Source organism: Labeo rohita, chromosome 6, assembly GCF_022985175.1.
Source record: "Labeo rohita strain BAU-BD-2019 chromosome 6, IGBB_LRoh.1.0, whole genome shotgun sequence".
NCBI classification, from domain to species: Eukaryota; Metazoa; Chordata; class Actinopteri; order Cypriniformes; family Cyprinidae; genus Labeo; species Labeo rohita.
This window is the reverse complement of record NC_066874.1, coordinates 25,375,092-25,392,541: the sequence shown is the minus strand read 5'-3', so window position 1 is coordinate 25,392,541 and position 17,450 is coordinate 25,375,092. Positions and strand designations below refer to the sequence as shown.

The 17,450-nt window shown below is 36.6% G+C and overlaps 1 protein-coding gene across 1 annotated transcript; it reads right to left on the bottom strand.

The window, feature by feature from the left end:
* Positions 1 to 1,707: 1,707 nt before the first annotated feature.
* Positions 1,708 to 14,031, bottom strand: frs3 (fibroblast growth factor receptor substrate 3). The gene is made up of 8 exons (XM_051113036.1): positions 13,695 to 14,031; positions 11,358 to 11,482; positions 11,125 to 11,213; positions 10,862 to 11,048; positions 9,843 to 10,004; positions 9,038 to 9,159; positions 6,351 to 7,265; positions 1,708 to 5,163 (listed from the first exon to the last, which is right to left on the bottom strand). Exons 3-8 carry the CDS (start codon positions 11,188 to 11,190, stop codon positions 4,735 to 4,737), a joined length of 1,881 nt encoding a protein of 626 aa, XP_050968993.1. The 5' UTR covers positions 11,191 to 11,213; positions 11,358 to 11,482; positions 13,695 to 14,031; the 3' UTR covers positions 1,708 to 4,734.
* Between the last annotated feature and the right edge of the window lie 3,419 nt (positions 14,032 to 17,450).

Sequence of the window (17,450 nt, the reverse complement as noted above, 5' to 3'; positions counted from 1 at the left end):
AAACAAACATTGCCAACTTAATGGCTCAAAAAGGTGTAATTGTTCAAATAACATATTGTTTAATTTTAAAATATATAGAAATTGTAAGTGAAAAAAACGCAACAATGATCAAAAAAAGAGGAGCACATAATCTTTAGACTGATTATTCCTTCTTTTTTTTAATTGCTTTAAATTAGAATTTTTTTTGGTTATAAAATTCACTTTTCTTACAAGATAACCATACCTGATATTCACTATATTCTAAGCTCCAACCGAATGAGCAATAGTAATAATAAATAAATAAATGTTTAACTAATGTTTTTATTGAATTAATTTAAAATGACATAAAAACTGTTGTTTTTATAACATATTAATTTCCTTGTTAGTTTACTGTTTTTTTTAAGTCTAAACTAGACTTTGATCCTCCAGAATCATACATTTATGTTCTTCTTTCACATGCTCTTGTAGCTTTGCTGCCATCTAGTGTACTAAGTAGACAGCTCACACTGAAAACAGAAAGTACATAATGTTCACCATTTCTGTTTCTTTCGAGAGCTATCCATCTTGTTCTCAGACGTTCAAACACGCATCGGAGCAAACACTTGATGACATTTCCAGTTTTTAATGTTGACATTACATTTAATCACATTCATTTTTATTATACAAGCCTTTCTCTTCAAAAGTTTATATGACTGAAAATAACATTCAACATGGGGCATGCCTGCTTTGCATTGTAAGAATGGGGAAGGGTTGCGACCGCAACATCACCAGACTATAGGAGATCTCCGATCTGTTTATAGAGACTGCAATGTCCATCTAATGGAATGACTGTCAAGGCGTTGCTCTTTCTACAAATGGCTGTGGCAAAAGTAGTGTCTGTTGCGCCAACACAAACGAACACAGGAGAAGCTGACTGCAACTGCATACCCATATATGTTATGTACATACACAGAATTACATACTTACAAGAAAATGTAAATACTGTATATAAAGAAACATAATCAAAAAATCGAATCGAAATCGGAATTCTTGAGACGAAACGTTAACATTAACACATCTTTTCATCAGGGAGGATAGAAACATTGTGTGTGTAAATCACCTCATCTGAGCATTTTACAAGTCCATCTCTGTGTGGTACATTCAGACAGAGAGCGAGACAGTTTGAGAGTTTGAGGAGCTTCAGAAATGCAGTCTCCAGGAAAGAGTCCATGCACGGCCAGCTCTCCTTCTCTCTCTTTAACTCTGACACATTTGAGACACATTCACATTAATGTACAGTACATCACAGTCATTGAGCTTCGCCTAAGCTTTATTATGACAATGTAAATCTACCGCCAATAGGACAGGTCATTCGATAAGGTCACTGCGAAACCCTCTTCAAGTGGAATACCATCCCAGGTTTAGATGAGAAACTGAATCATAATCACTCGATGAGAACTGGCATTCCGTAACTAAGAGGTTCAATGTTGTTTTCATGGAAACCAAAAAAACTGAAAAGTGGAAACTATTTCCCGTTTAGCTCAATAAGCACATTCATTCATTGTACTTCTTGGAAAATTGGAAAAAGGAAAAAAAAAAAAAAAATCATGATTTCACACAGGGATTTACAGTACTGTCAGATGATTTCTCACTCTGTTACAATTTCAGTGCATTTAACCTGGGTCTAACATGTAACTCAAGGGCTGAATGAAATTAATGAGGTGTATGGAAGATATAAAAACATAAAAACCAACCAACGAAACAAGCATTTACACTCCAAAGCGGCCCCACGCAATCAAAGTCAACACAGGATTCTAGTTAGTATGTGCTACTGTACCTTTAAATTTCCACTATAGCTACACATTATTTTAAAAGAGTGGACGAAAATCACTTATGGCACAATCAAGTTCTCTATGATCCCACGCCTACAGACAAGATGACTAGATTTTTATTTTTATTATTTTTTTTTTTCCTCAAGCCTGGTTTAAATACACATATAGCGCATGTTTATCAAGATGAGGCCTGAGAAAGACAGTAAACCCACTGTGGATCCAGTCCTTTCTGAACGCACACACAACTGTGACTTGTATCACAGCACATGTTCTTGAACAACTCAAACAAATTCTGATATGACTCCATTAGCTGTTATTGCAAAATGTTTATCATACCACAATACCAAAATATAGATGTTAAAAACTAGATCGATCCTCTGAAAAGTGTCTAAAAGTGTCCAAATAGTTCATCATCGCATTCTTAAAGTACAATAAGTATGTAACTGTGATTGTGAGTGTAATGTGTTGATCTTATTTGGATTTACTATTTGGCAGCAATATTGTATTGAACTGCAAGGCTCTCCAAATCAAAACGATGTAGCATATAATCTTTCCACTTTTTTTTTTAAATTTGAAAATTTCGGCGATAAAAAAATAAATCACATTTATCACTCTAAACATTTTTCTTAAAAAACAAGATTCCGGTACCTGACCCTTAAAATATTTTCTTTCAATTATGGCTTCTGGCAAAACATCTAAATCTACTGCGATGTCGTTAGTTTCCAATAGAGTTAAAATAGTAAGCACAACCCATCTCACGTTACATATTTCGAAGTTATCAGTCAACTTTTTGCTAAAAATATGCGTACGGTAAGTACGGCCCACAAAGCCCTGCGCTCAGAACAATATGGCTGCCAGTAAGATTTTGAAAAACTGGGTCTGCATCCACGCCCAGCAAGATAAAAACCTCAGCTCTTGGAGGTCCCTAGCAAAATTTTCATAACTTCAGAAATGTATAGCTACATCAGTATCGTTGGTGAGAAACAAAACTCATTTTAGGGCTGAATTAACAACCGTAAGAAAGCAAATGCTCAAACTGTAAAACAAAAGATGTGTAACCAGAACACCAACTGTGTTATAAAAATAGCTGATTTATGAAAGTCCAATGAAAAACAGCAGTAATGTTAGACTATAAAACATCACCTTTAACGAATTAGGATAGATACAATGGGATTTCACTGGGAATACACTGACGTGTCTAGTTTTTTTTAGTGTACTTGTGTAGACAAAATATCATCAAGCCCTGAACTGATCGTGATGTAATTGTAAAGAACAGCTGCATTTATGTTTTACATGTTGCTGATTGTTAGCCCTAAAAGTCAACATTTACCAATGGCACATAGTTCAGTGATATCATTATATTTTTGGCACAAATACAGTTATTATTCAACATGAAACTGCAGATTAAAAAAGACGTTAAATAATACCAAGGTAGATTCTGTGGTCTCCCATACCACCTTTGGCATCTCTAAAACGACAAATCTAACGACATGTTATCTACTCGTACGAATAATACGAAACAATAAATTAATTCATAAATAAACTAACAGACAGCTAGATAGATAAATAATTCTAAATTAAATAAATATGTTTTGCCTCATGATTCCTGGCATATTTTTTTTTTTAAATATAAAAAATAATTAACATTCTTACCTCTGAATATGCATATGGTGCTTTACGTAGCTTTACAAAACATAGATGTACATAAATACACTCTTGGATTCACAGAGAATTGTCACTCTCAGGTATATTGTCACTTTGGGGATGTGAGAATAGCTGTTTACTTACTTTAACTATTTAACTACTTTTACTATTTTTTGTTTTTTTTACTTGAAAATATTTATTTACTTTTTTTCAATGCAAATATCCGCTTTAAACTGCTCTTTCCTTTCAGTTTGTGGGAAAGTGAAAAACAATATCTGACCGTGTTCTGATAAGAAAAGAGAAAAAATTGCTAAATAAAAAATGACTATCAATGGTGCTTGAGCAGATACTGAACAAAACAAGCTCATTTTTGGATCAGAATTTCCATTTTCATTTGTTTTGCTGGGCCGAAGTCTGGTTCTTAGTACTCAAAACAGCACTTTTTTTGGCCATAACTTAGTGGGGAATTGTGAAAAAACTGGAGGCTCAGTTACAATTTGAGAACTATAAGTGCAAACTGAATTGATCGAATCAATTCCTGAGGATAGGAGAATCAAGAGGCATTCAAATACTGAACGATTAGCTCTTCATCCTTGTTGCAGCCTCCACATAGCTACATATGGCAACTGAAACAGACAATGAGAGACTGCTGGAGTATCTTTAACATGATGAAGAGCTTGTCTTCAGTTACAGAAGAAACTTGATCTGATCTGTTTTGATAATTATAAAATGATGTGGTAATGAAACACTTAAGGTGGTTTCAAGTCTGCTCAAGTGTCAAAATACTTTGCTGCCTTACTGAAAAGTAAAGGAATAGTTCGCTCAAACATCACTCAAAATATATACAATATTTTAGTTATCTAGCTGCTGTCTTTGATTTTTGGGTGAACTATCCCTTTAAATCAACAAACCATAAATGACAAACAAACAAAACAAAAGTGAAAAAAGGATTAAGACACTTAGAAACACTGCAGATTGTTTCCTGAATGAAGTATTTTTTTCGAAACCCAATTCTTTGGCCCAAAGCCCAGTCCGCAACCAAAAACCACGGTGATAAGTAGTTAACTATCATCTCCCAACCTTCCCACGCAAAATGTGAGAAAATAAATAAATAAAATGCTCAGTGTTCGGCTCAATGGAGTTACTATTTCATCAAGCAGCAGTTGGTATGAGTGTAGAAAATGAGAAAATAGAGGCTTCACTATAATGGTGGGAGGAAAATACCACCAAAACTCTCTCTTTCCTCAACACTTTCCCTCATTTTTATTCCTGTCGTACCTGTAACTCTCTTTTTCCCCTCCTACAGAGGCAAATCGGTACTGTTGTGGCGTGTCTTCCGCGAGGTGCCGTCATCCCGAGGGAGAGCCTTCTGTAGGTTGGACATGGCTGCTGTCTTCTTTAGGTCGATCACGGCGTAGCATTCTCCACGGCGGGAGGACGGGGCCGCTGCGGCGGCAGCCATGCCACGTTTGAGGGGAGGAGGTCTCTGTGGTACCGGAGCCCCTCCTCCGTGTCCCGAGCAACCGGAGGGCTCACCCTCCAGGTCCACCTGGATGTAGTTGAGCTGGCGAGAGGGAGGAGGAGGCGGGTGACGGCTGTGCTGCTCGCAGGTGGCGCTGCCACGTCCCGCTCGCTGACGTCTGAAGTCGAAGTTGAAAACCCGGTTGGCCCTCTCAGGTGGGTGAGGGTGGGGAGGGCAAGCGTGACGAAGACGTGTTGGAGGCTGTAGCTGTTAAGAGTTTGCATGTAAGTACATCTCAATTCACTCTAGAAATTCCACTGATTTTATTATTTATTTTTATATATATTTTTTTTTTTGGACCAATGATTTTTCATAACGTAATTCATGATTAATGTTTTTGCATATATATAATTTTTTACAGACAGAATTTTTTAAGAGCAATAGCCAATTAAATTATTTTAGAGCTAAGTATAACTATATAAATAAATATTCAATCTAGAAATCTCCCTAACATTTATAGTATTATTATTATTTTATTTACTTTGCATTAGAATTTTTATAATGAAATATATTTAATTAGTAATTTTATTATATTTCTTTGACATTTGATTGATTTATTATATAATCAATATTTTATATAAATCATAGATTTCTATAATAATTTCTATAATTTATGTAAATTATATATAATATTTATATAATTATAAAATATATTTATTACATTTTATTTACATTTTTACTTAATCATAGAAATTAATTATTAAGTATTATAATTCATAGTATAATTAATTAATTAAGTAGCCTATTCACTTCTATAATTTCTTTCCCCTTCAAAAAAAAAAAAAAATAAATAAATAAATAATAATAATAATAATAATAATATATATATATATATATATATATATTCAAGCTACTGAATGTTATTGTGTGTAATTTTACACAAGCTTTTTATTTCAAATAAATGCCTATCATTCTATTCATCAAAGAATCCTAAAAAAATTACTCAACTGTTTTAATATTGATATTAATATTTATAATAATAAATGTTTCTTGAACAGCAAATCAGTGTATTAGAATGATCATGAAGGATCATGTGACACTAAAGACTGGAGTAATGATGCTATAAATTTAGCTTTGATCACAGAAATAAATTATATTTTAAAATATATTCAAATAGAAAGCAGTTATTTTAAATAGTAAAAATATTTCACAATATTACTGCTTTTGCTGTAATTTAGATCATATAAATGCAGGCTTGGTGAGCAGAAGAGACTTCTTTAAAAGACATTTAAAATCTCTTGACTTAATGATTTAATCTTTAATTTTGACTTTTAATTTATTTACTATTTTCACAGAACTTTCCAGACCTGGAAATCACCATTTTACTATTTTTACCCTGGAATTACATTTGGCATTTTCTCTACATGTATTTGCTCATGCTCTTGTTGACGCACCTGTTCAGTGTTGACATAGTTCTGCAGGGCATCGCGATGAATCCCACCGCCGCCACTCTCCTGATGGTATCCGTTTGGAGTTGCAGGCCCTTCAGAATACTCATACTCATCATATTCTTCTTCCTCTTCCTCTTCGTACTCATCCTCATCCTCGTCTTCATCCTGATCCTCTTCCTCCTCACGCTGAAGCGCACGGTATTCCCAAACCGGGGGGAGCGACGGAAGGTTCTCATAATTGAGCAACGCGGTGCGCCGATGACCGCCGACCCCCATCCCCCGGTCACAGCCGTACCCCTGCGGAGGCAGCGAGGAAGCGTGCGTGTGCGTGAGCGGGAGGGAGTGCGGATGCGTGTGTGTGCGGGAATCACCGGTGGTGCTGCTACTGCTACTGGAGCCCAAAGACTGAGATTGAGACACAGTGCTCGGACTCAGCCTTTGCCTACGTGCCCCTCGGAGTCCGTTGATATTCTCGTACGTCAGCTGGCTTTCCGGGCAAGGCTCCATGCTCGGGTGACGGTGCATTAGATGATGGCAATGGTGGTAGGAGTGTGTGTTGCACATGTGTACGGACGGAGTCTCCTCTCCTTCTGTTTCAGAGCTGCCGTCTGGCGCTCGAAGCGGGTGAGTGACGTGGCGGTCTCTGTCTCTTTCCATCAGGTGGCGCTGTGCTGGGGTCGGGCCCAACATGAACTTCACCTCCTGGGCTCCAGGCTGGAGAAAGACCTGAGGGTCTTTGTGAGGGTCGTCCAGGGGGCAGCAGTGCATGCTGGGCTGGGCTGGGACTGGGCCTCCACGTATAGTGGTGGTAGTTGAGGTTTCTGGGTAGGTGGTGGGCCGCACTTCGGGCAGGGAGTGGACACAGTGGCGGCTCGAGAGGTCAGTTTCCATGCCCACTGTATTCACATATGTATGGGTCTGAAAACAAAAAAGGGAAGTTAGTTAAACTGATTCATTTTAAAGAATTAGTTCAGTCCTGAATTAAACTTTCCTGATAATTCACTCATCCCCATGTCATCCAAGATGTTCATGTCTTTCTTTCTTCAGTCGAAAAGAAATTAAGGTTTTTGAAGAAAACATTCCAGGATTTTTCTCCATATAGTGGACTTCAATGAGAGCCAATAGGTTGAAGGTCCGAACTGCAGTTTCTTCAAAGGGCCCTACACAATCCCAGCCGAGGAATAAGGGTCTTGTTGAATAATACAAATGTATATACTTTTTAACCACAAATGCTCATCTTGTACTGGCTCTGCAATCACATCTACGACGTCACACTTTATGTAATCATGTTGGAAAGGTCACGCACGTTTAGTTATTTGTCTGTGTACTCTGGTTCAAAAAGGTAGGGTAGGGCAGGGCGAAAAACTCTCTCATTTTCTCCTCCAACTTCAAAATCATCCAGACATCGTTGTTTTACCTTTTTTTGTAAAGGCCGTTTGACTTAGCCTTTGCAAGTTTGCTTTGTAAACACTGAATCGGTACTTCTGCGTATGTCACGCATGACCTTTCCAATGTGATTACATAATGTGTGAAGTTGTGGATGCAGAGCTAGTATAAGACAGGGATGGGCAATATGGGCTTAAAAATTAATCACGATAATTTCTGGTGTTTACTGCGATAACGATGTCACTGGCGATAATTCTGGGAATCCTGTTTCTTTAGAGAAAAGTATCTTTTCTATTTTTACCCAAAATAGAGCATAACTAAGTACACACGTACAATGTAATGACTGTTTAATTCACTGAAAGCTGGAGGGCACCCTTGCGCAGAAACTCCACATGTGCTTTCTAGCAGAAGTAATAGTACTGACGACGCTCCGGGAAATAGTAGCTGAATAGAACGCAGACAGAGAAATTTTAACTGAGGAAACTTGACAATAAACATACAATTGTTACAATATATGGTTTGTCTGTGTTCTTCAAGCAATCTTGGGTATTTTTATAAGGATAAAGTATATTTATAATGCAATGCTAATCAACATAGCTTTTATAATTCTTTAAAATAGAATGATTTCTGTGTCATTCTGTGATATGAACCCACGTCTGATCGCAAAAGGTTATTTCAAACACTCGACTAAGCTTATGAAGTTAATTTAGAGAAAAAGCATGTCAGTAAATGATACCTTTGTTGGACAACAGGTTTGTAAACAGGCTCACATGCAACACCATATTTTTTTTTTTTTTAGAAAATGACTGATTCACTGTTTCACTACCCTTAGTCCTTGGCTGGGATCGTGTAGAACCGTTTGAAGCAGCACTGAAACTGCAATTTGGACCTTCAACCTGTTGGTTCCCATTGAAGTCCACTATATGGAGAAAAATCCTGGAATTTTTTTCCTCAAAAACCTTAATTTCTTTTCTGCTGAAGAAGGAAAGACATGAACATCTTGAATGACATGGAGGTGAGTAAATCCTTTAAAAAATTATGTCGATTTATAACACTAAACTTTGTGTGCTAAACTTATTTTGTGTTCCACAGGAGAAAAAAAAATACAGGAACAAATGACAATTCTCATTTTTGGGTGAACTATCCTCCTTTAAACATAATTTCAAAAATGAATAAATTAAGTTTTGTTTTGAGAAAAGCTTTAGCATTTTTTGTTTCTGTTTATTTGTGTAATGCAATGCTGCTTGAGTGTCCAGATACTTTGTGGCTACTGAATGTGTGCACAGGCAGGTGTTTGTTCTCACTTGGTCATCCAGTCCCATGAGGCTGTGTCTGTGGTCGTTGGTGAGAGAGGGCTGCGATGAGTCTGCACTGATTGGGTATCCTGGGTATCCATTAGGAAAACCCTGCATCGGGAATCCAGGGGCTACACAAACAGACCAAAGCAGAGTACAGATAAGAAGGTGACATTTAGGTCTTCCTCCTATAAGCTACATTCTGTTGATATGTGGGTGAGATATGTCATAAATAACATTTGTGAAAGGAGTCATCAATATTTTTGGACCATTTTGCCCATGACCTCAATGGCCTGTCTAACAAAAGACAAATGCTATAGACTGAAAGCCACAAAATTCAAAACTCTGCTTTATAAATTCATCTCACATCGCAAGGCTATTTAAGTGAATTTTAACACTGAAACAAGCATGTGTACTTTAGCTGCAAAAAGCTAAAATGGTGACTAGTTACATAAATGTTATAAAAATCTTAATGTCAGTGTAATTTGACTACTGTACATTTACAGAAATGTCAATGCTTCACAGCACACTTGAAAATAAAAATAAAGTTGTGAGAGACATTTAATGAATGTAGCGTGAAAATATGTAAATACAGGTGGCTAGGTGTTTAAATGTGCATGTGCATGCACTTTTTTTATTGCTAAAAAAAGCAATACCGTTGACATGACATTATAATTAACTTGTTTATCCATATTTCATAACTGATATCTAACATGACCCCACTGTTCAAATATTTTGACCCTATAAAGATTAATCAACTGATGACTACAGTTATGTACAAATAAAACTCAAGTGTGTAGATATTCCAGCTCACTATTGGGTGTCTGTGGAGTTCGGGGCATGTCCATCTCTGGCGCATGCCCAGGCCGGGTCATGATCATGGGCTCCTCCACCACATTGATGCTGTTACATTGCATCAGCTCCTGCAGCAGGTTGAAGATCTCTTCTGCACGAGAACACTTGAATGCAAAGATCCCTGTCAAAGCATGCAAGAAAATAGTAAGAAAAAATAGTAAATGCACAGGTAGAGTGTCACTTTCATGCATGGGGCAAGACATAAAAAATCTAAATTAGGATGACAGAATGAACAATATCTACAATATTACTAAAAAAAACGGGAGAAGTTCACCCAAAAATGAATATTGTGTCATCATTTACAAACCTTCATGTCATTCTAAACCCACTAGAAAATTATACTATTTTTAATGAAACCGGAGAGGTTTGTCCCTGCATTGAATGTCCAGGAAACCAAACCTTAAAAGATCCAAAAAGCTTATAAAGGTGTTATAAAACAAGTCCTATGAATTGAATATTTTAATTTAAGTCTTGTGATTAGATATGATCACTTCATATAATCAATAAATTTAATTCAGCCTTTCATTCCTCTTTTTCTATTCACAGAACAAACTTCACTGGCACAAGCTTCTGTATTTGCCATTTGTGTATGTATGTATGTATGCAATCATTGTTTAGATGTAAATAAAAGCCTAAATTAAATCACATCAAATCAAACTGTGCACTTCATATGGATTTGTTTTACATCATATGCCATTTTTCTATCTTTAAAATTTCAGTTATCTGGACTTTCAGGTTTCAGAAAGACATAAACCTCTCAGGTTTTATTTAAGATATCCTAATTTATGTTTCAAAAATTAACCTTATGGTTCTTATGAGTTTGGAATGACATAAAGGGTGAGTAAATTATGACAGAATTTTTATTTTTGGGTAAACCAACCCTTTAAGTAGTCCAATCAACCACCCACCAATATACCTACTGATTGCTTTAAACACAATTTAGTCTTAATCCACATTAAGCAGTAAGAATCATCTCACCTTGTCCTGTCTGACAACGACGGCCACTCTCGAAAGAGAAGAGGTTGGAATCGTAACCGTATCGACGCAGGCAAAGGTACGGCCACCGGATGGCATCACGTTTGCGTGTGTGCAGAATGAGCTCTGTCTGTGTGAGCTCCATGGTTCCTGAGCCCAACTCATTTCCCTCATCGTCCACATTAGTCACCTGTCAGACATAACAGGTTATCACAGATGCAAACAATGCTCTACTAGACAAAAATACGTTTTTTTGTTAAATGCACCTTGAATTTGTTGAGATGGTTGTCTCGGATAGCGTCTCTGTATAGACAGCTCCAGCAGCTCCCCATAGCTTCAGCAGGCCAGCTGAAACCTTAAAACAGGGACAAGTGGGTCAGATATTGCTGGCACTATATGGAGACAGCTAAAAGGTAATAAGAAAATCATTTAGAATTGCTTTATGTCAAATAAATAGATAATGCATAAAGAGATAAAAAAGGTACACTTATATGCTCACCTGGTCCAGGCCATCAGTGGGAGTGATGCTTGCGTCAATCCCAGAATCCTCTGCTGGGTGTCATGGCGGAAGTGGGGTGTGCTGGTAAGAGCATCCAGTCCCAGTGCACAAATGTTTCATTTCTCCTATGAAGCAGGGAAAAAGAAAGAACTCAATGTACAATCCTTTGAGTATACTGTCCCCTTTTTCTCTGTGATTAAGACACAGGGAATGAAGTTGCTCTATCTTCTCCGACTCCCACTGGATAAATAAAACGTAATTACTTTATACTGGGAACCGTATTCTCAAGTGGAATCAGCTTACAACTCGTGGTTTCACCTTCATCCTATAAGACATGCACATATACTGTCAAAATTGTGCTATTCCAATTTAAATGGGTGGAAAATTGAAGGTAAACAAATAGTTGCTTGTATGGATACTAGTCAATGGCTACTAGCAGCTGCTTGGTTATTAACATTCTTCAAAGTATCTTCTTTTGAGTTCAATAAAAAAAAAAGAAAATCATACGGGTTTGGAACAACATGAAGGTGAGTAAATTATGACAGAATTTTCTTTTTTTTTAACAATTCCTTTAATGTCAAAAATTATGCTGGCTTGATGTAGAAACACATGAAAAATGCAGTCAAAATGCAAGTTCATGATCCCACCTCAAAAAAAAGTTTGCTTGTTGTATTTGGTATTATTAAACACAAACTACACAAATACCTCTATACAGAGGTACCAAATTAATGCATTGTTGTATTACTGTGTTCCTGTAGTAAATCAGTTAAGGTGCTAAAAGGATGCACTGTTATATTAAAACCCACAGACAAAATTCCAACAGGTGTCTTTACTTTGTCAAAGTGTGGAATGACCACTAACTCCTATCTAATAGGATCTCTGTTCCTAGAAACATGATTTTAGATCCTTTTATAAACTGAATCGTTACTTGATTTCTAGCAGGTCCTGTCAAAATGAAAGGCATTAAAAATGTCTGATGTTCTTACAAGAAACAAGTCCAGGTTGTTGCATTTTTGTATAAAGTTTAAAACACAGACTTTGACTACACATTGTGTTCATCGCTTAAAATAAAACACTGTAAAACTGTGCTTGTGTCCATCAGTTAAACATCAAAATTCTAGCAATGCTCTGATTTTCTGAACTCTTGTTTTGACTACTTTTGCTAAAATGAAAACTAAAAGAAAAACTTTAATGACAAGATTTGATGAATTAAAACGTTTACTAGCAGCAGTTTCATACTTACATTCCATGCTTTTTGAAAAAGTTTATGAATGCCAGGGTTACATTAAAGAAAATTTCTAGGCATATATACATGATATAATGATAATATTAACTACATTGTATAATATAACAGACCTGTTGTCTGTTTTATGTCTAATATTAATATCAACATTAACCTGACTCAAAATTAATAATCCAGTGCTCCAGTGATCAATATAACATTATGAGCATTTAAAAGCAGCATAAGTCCGTAAGTGAAGCATGCATGATTAAATGCAAAAAGGTTAATGGTGGAACATGACAGCATTTAAAAAGTGTCCCAGACTCTTCAGTACCATTCAAGTGCAATTCATTCATAAAGTTTGTCATGCACATTAAGGCCCAGTCATAAAGTTGCTTTCCACATACACCCAAACTACCATACACAGTATATCACAGTATATAGAAAAAGGAAATAACATATTGGTAATGCATTAAATATTGTATCTCTTCTGGCTATATCAAGATGAGCATGCCAGTTCATAACATCAGGCCACACAACGTCTTGTGCCTCACACAGCAGTTCGCACAGTCGAACCTAAAATCCACATATGATTCTCTGAAGTCTGTCATGCAGGACCAGACGCGTTTGTCACAAGGAAAATTGTGTTTTTGTCTGCAGTTTATGCAATAACCCAGAATCTTACATCCAAATCTCGTGCAGCAGGTCTCTCGAATAGACACTGAGTGACAAACAGATGCAACTTGAACGTCTTGTAGCACATCACCGCCAAGAATCAGTCGAAAACCCGGATAAATTTAGCGCAAATCTGCAGGACTAGCTTTTCTAATGCTAAGACAGAAAAGCAAAGTACAAGTCGAAGCATTAAAAGCAACACTTGCGGCGTTCAAAGAGATGATGGCTCGCTATGTTCCAGCCTTTGTATCAACGTTAGTGTTACACTACCACTAACCGTTTGCAGCTGGATGCTAGTAACTATTGTGTATCAAACACAGCACATTCACGCAAACTAATGAGATGAATGAGAGCAGGATGCGATCGAGCTCGCTCTGTACCAGCAGTATCAAAACACGTTACGGCTACTGCAGAACAATTCAGCTGCGGTTGCTACTCACATGTTTGGCAATGATTGCAATACGAGACGAGACAGATGAAGGATGCGAACAGCAGTCCACGGCGGATGCTACACCATCGGACTTGGCGGTCGGCGTGGTGCTCGTTTTTGATGCTTATTCTGGCGCTAAGACTAGGAAAAAGCCAAATGCGTGAAAATATAACAATAAAGCCAATTGTTTTTTCCCCGTAACGCCCCCTTGCTGCGGCACGGGCCTCTCTTTGACATTTCCCGACCACCAGGGTGAGAGTTCAGGCAGACAACGAGGGCTGCTGGAGCGACAAGAAGGTAGAATATGCTGGAGGACCAGAAGATGAGGTGTGAATGTGTTTGAGCATCACACGATGACGTGTTGGCAGCAGCTCTATTTAAATCCACCTTGCTGTCATTTAAGACAGGCTAATCAAATTCCCATTGGTTTCATGCGTTCAGCATGCTCTCAAACAGGTGTTTTACGATCAGACAAATGGCTGAAACTTCATTTCTGAATTGTTTGCAACTGTGCCATGTTTTTTTGCTTAGGTTATGAGCAACTATTAAAGAGTTTACTGAAGAAGAATAGAAATTGAGCTGCATAAATGTGGAAAACGTTTAATCTCAGAGCCATTTGAGTCAATGTAAATCTAAGAATGCTTTAGCTGGTATAAAAACACAAATCTTTTCAACAGTTAGCTTTTAGAAACTACATTATAATATTTATCTTAGTTTCATACATACAAAATATTGTGCTAAATTATTGCACCATAATCATTATCGTCGTATAAATCATATTTCGACTTCAAAAAAGAAACATGGTGGATTTTGACCCTTTTTCACAAATATAGATCAAATCCCAGCTGTCAGTTTTTGGTTCCCAGAACGTTATTTTTATGGTTTGTTTTTGGTTAGCTAGGAAATTCAGAACGTTAGTTTTTTGTTTGTAGAACCTTAGTTTTTGGTTCCCAGAACATTCGTTTTTGGTTTGTAGAACGTTAGTTTCTGGTTCCCAGAACGTTAGTTTTTTGTTTTTAGAACGTTATTCTAACGCTCCCCTAATGTTATTAATTGGTTCCCAAAACAATAACCAAAAGAGAATCAAAAACTAACATTAGGGGAACGTTCTTTTTGCTGGGAGATGACTATTGTTTAAAAATATTTGCTTACCGGCCCACCTGTGGAATGCTTGGTGCTTTTTTTTATTGTCTTTTTTCCCTATCATATATTTTAGTAATCATCATAAATTATATCATTTGAAAGCTTAAAATCTCAAAATTCATTCTGTGGAAACTAATTCGAAATTGGACATTGCTTTATTATGAAAATGGTACATTAAAATCTTTTAGCCCCTTAGTGGGGGTGTGTCATATTACAAAATATATTACTGTATTTTATATTACTGTATCAAAACTTTGTAATATCTTGACAAAATACATGAAAGCCTGAGTCTCAAGATTCCGTATTTGGTTATATCAAGTTATATCAAGAGAGAAATTTCATTTCATAGAATTTCATAGAAATTTTAATTTCTACATTTGTGACAGAAAAACGCATTTTAAAAAAGTAATTGGAGTTTGGATGGAACCCAGTGGCTATTTTTGGTATAACCTAACCCTAACGCCTAAACAAAATTTCATAGGACCTTTATTTTTTTAATATCAACTTCAAATTTGGAACACAACTTATTTAGACATATGGCTTTAATTTTTATAGCAATTTTGGATTAAAAAATATGTTGTTTATTTTTATCTAAAATAAAAAAAATGTTAAACTAGTATAACTTTATTATACGTTAATTATTGTTTTTTTTTAAGATTCTTCTGCAATTATCTGCTGATTTTTCAGCCTTAAATCTGTATTCCAAAGCATTCATATATTATAACAATTTAAGTGTGGATAGCGCACTTTCATGTTTATGTTTGGTTAGGTTAAATGGTTAAAAAAAAATCATATTTATGGTATTAAGTAAACTAGGGATGTCCGTCAATCTTATGGCGTATCCTTTTCGAGCTCAGATCATTTTTACTGGCTGATAATATATATTTATGAAATGAATCCTGACTGTAAACCTTAGTCTTTCTCAGTCAGAGCATACAACTAGAGTAAATGGATACATCAGCTTCAGGTATCAATTACATGTCTGTCAGCCTGTAAAGGGCAACAACAACTTTACTGCAAGTTTGATCAAATTGAGAGGCATCTCAGTGGGATAGAATGAGCTGTTTGTTTTACATGGAACGCGATCCCTCGACCATGTTAGGATCACATGATTTCACAATCTAATCCATTCCCCATAATCTCACATTATGGAAGTAAAAAGGGTTGTGAATGGCAATTCACAATGACTTTCTTGTTTAGGTGCATGATGATGGTAATTTATGGATCGCCCCTTTCAGGGATTTCATGTGCAACCTCTATGTAACAGAAAGTTCCCAGAAAGTGTGATATCCAGCACTATAAATTTAACTATCTTAACGCATGTGACATTTTTGAGTGTCAAAAACCTCAGATGACCACAGACAGTGTGGAAACCAGACTTTTAATTCACAAATAGCATTGCTTTAATCAAAATAAACAGTGCTTTGGTCAGAGAAGACAGCAGTACAAAGAGCAGTGAGAATGTCTTCAACATACTCATTAGAGTCCAGTCGAGGCTTAGCACGTGGAGACTCAAAGAGCTCAAAATCATCAAACATGGCAAAACTTTCATTAGCAGAAGAAAAGCAGTCATTGTCAGAGGAAACAGCCCTCTTTCTCTTTCTTGAGCCTGTGATGTAAGACAGAAGTTCTTCAGAATCAAACGCTGCAGCTCCATTGTTATGGTTGACATTAGGGGTGAGCCAGAACTTGTCCTCCTCCTCTTCCTGCTTTATGACAGCATCAATCTCATTCTGTTCACTGTATGCATCAACAGAGAGGCCTAGTATTTCAAAGATATCCACATTTGCATGAGGAGAAAGTGTTGAGAAATCTAAATTCTCAAGAAGCTCCTCAAACGTTTTATGGGGCACAGAGGAGGACGGATCAGCTCTGTTTGTCTCATCCACATCAATGTCAAGATTCTTCACCTTATCCTTCAAGCTGGCAGGCCAGAAGGCTGGAGGAAGGTTGTAAACACCTATAAATTTCAGTGGACCAAGCTCCTGTAGATTTGGAGGATCCCAGATTAAATCTAAATATAAAAACAACAATAAGCATCCCAATATCTGATAAACTGTTAAATGACAATGGTGTGATATTCACGTTGAGAAATTACTTTCTGGTGTGATAACACCAAACGGGGTCTCTATCGCATTAGATCTTGGAAGGGCCAAATTGTGGCTGTTAGCTGGCATCTCTTCTCTGTATTCCTGTGAGGGAGATGGAGGTGGGCATGGAGGTGCCATGAAGTCATTTTCAGCCATGGTGGTTCCTTAAAAAGTATACAATGTCAACAGAGAAATGTGTTATTCAAAAAAGCAGTTTATCATCATAATTAATAACATTTAACACAGCATTTTGGAAGAATGATTGAAAAATAAGTTGTAATTACTAAGTAATTTATCATTAAATAATAAAGTTTTGAACTAAGGAGCACTCACTGAAATCATGCTCTCTTACCATTATTCTGGAATATTTGAGGTGGTGGAGAGCCAGAAGGCTGCTCATTCCCTGGCTCAGGCTGGGACCAGTCGTGGGAAATCACTGAAAAGTATTTATTTGTGAAAAAAATTTGCTCTCTCAAATGTGAAATGACACACATGCTCAACTGAGATGTTAGCAGCTCAGTTAGCCCTCAATA

What these genes read in the sequence shown, in the direction of transcription:
- frs3 (XM_051113036.1), bottom strand. Translation starts at nt 11,190, where the DNA reads ATGGGGAGCTGCTGGAGCTGTCTATACAGAGACGCTATCCGAGACAAC. An exon ending in AACTCCACAGACACCCAATA is followed by an intron (nt 9,160 to 9,842) that starts GTGAGCTGGAAT and finishes CTGTTTGTGTAG; the next exon opens with CCCCTGGATTCCCGATGCAG. An exon ending in ACTATGTCAACACTGAACAG is followed by an intron (nt 5,164 to 6,350) that starts GTGCGTCAACAA and finishes AACTCTTAACAG; the next exon opens with CTACAGCCTCCAACACGTCT.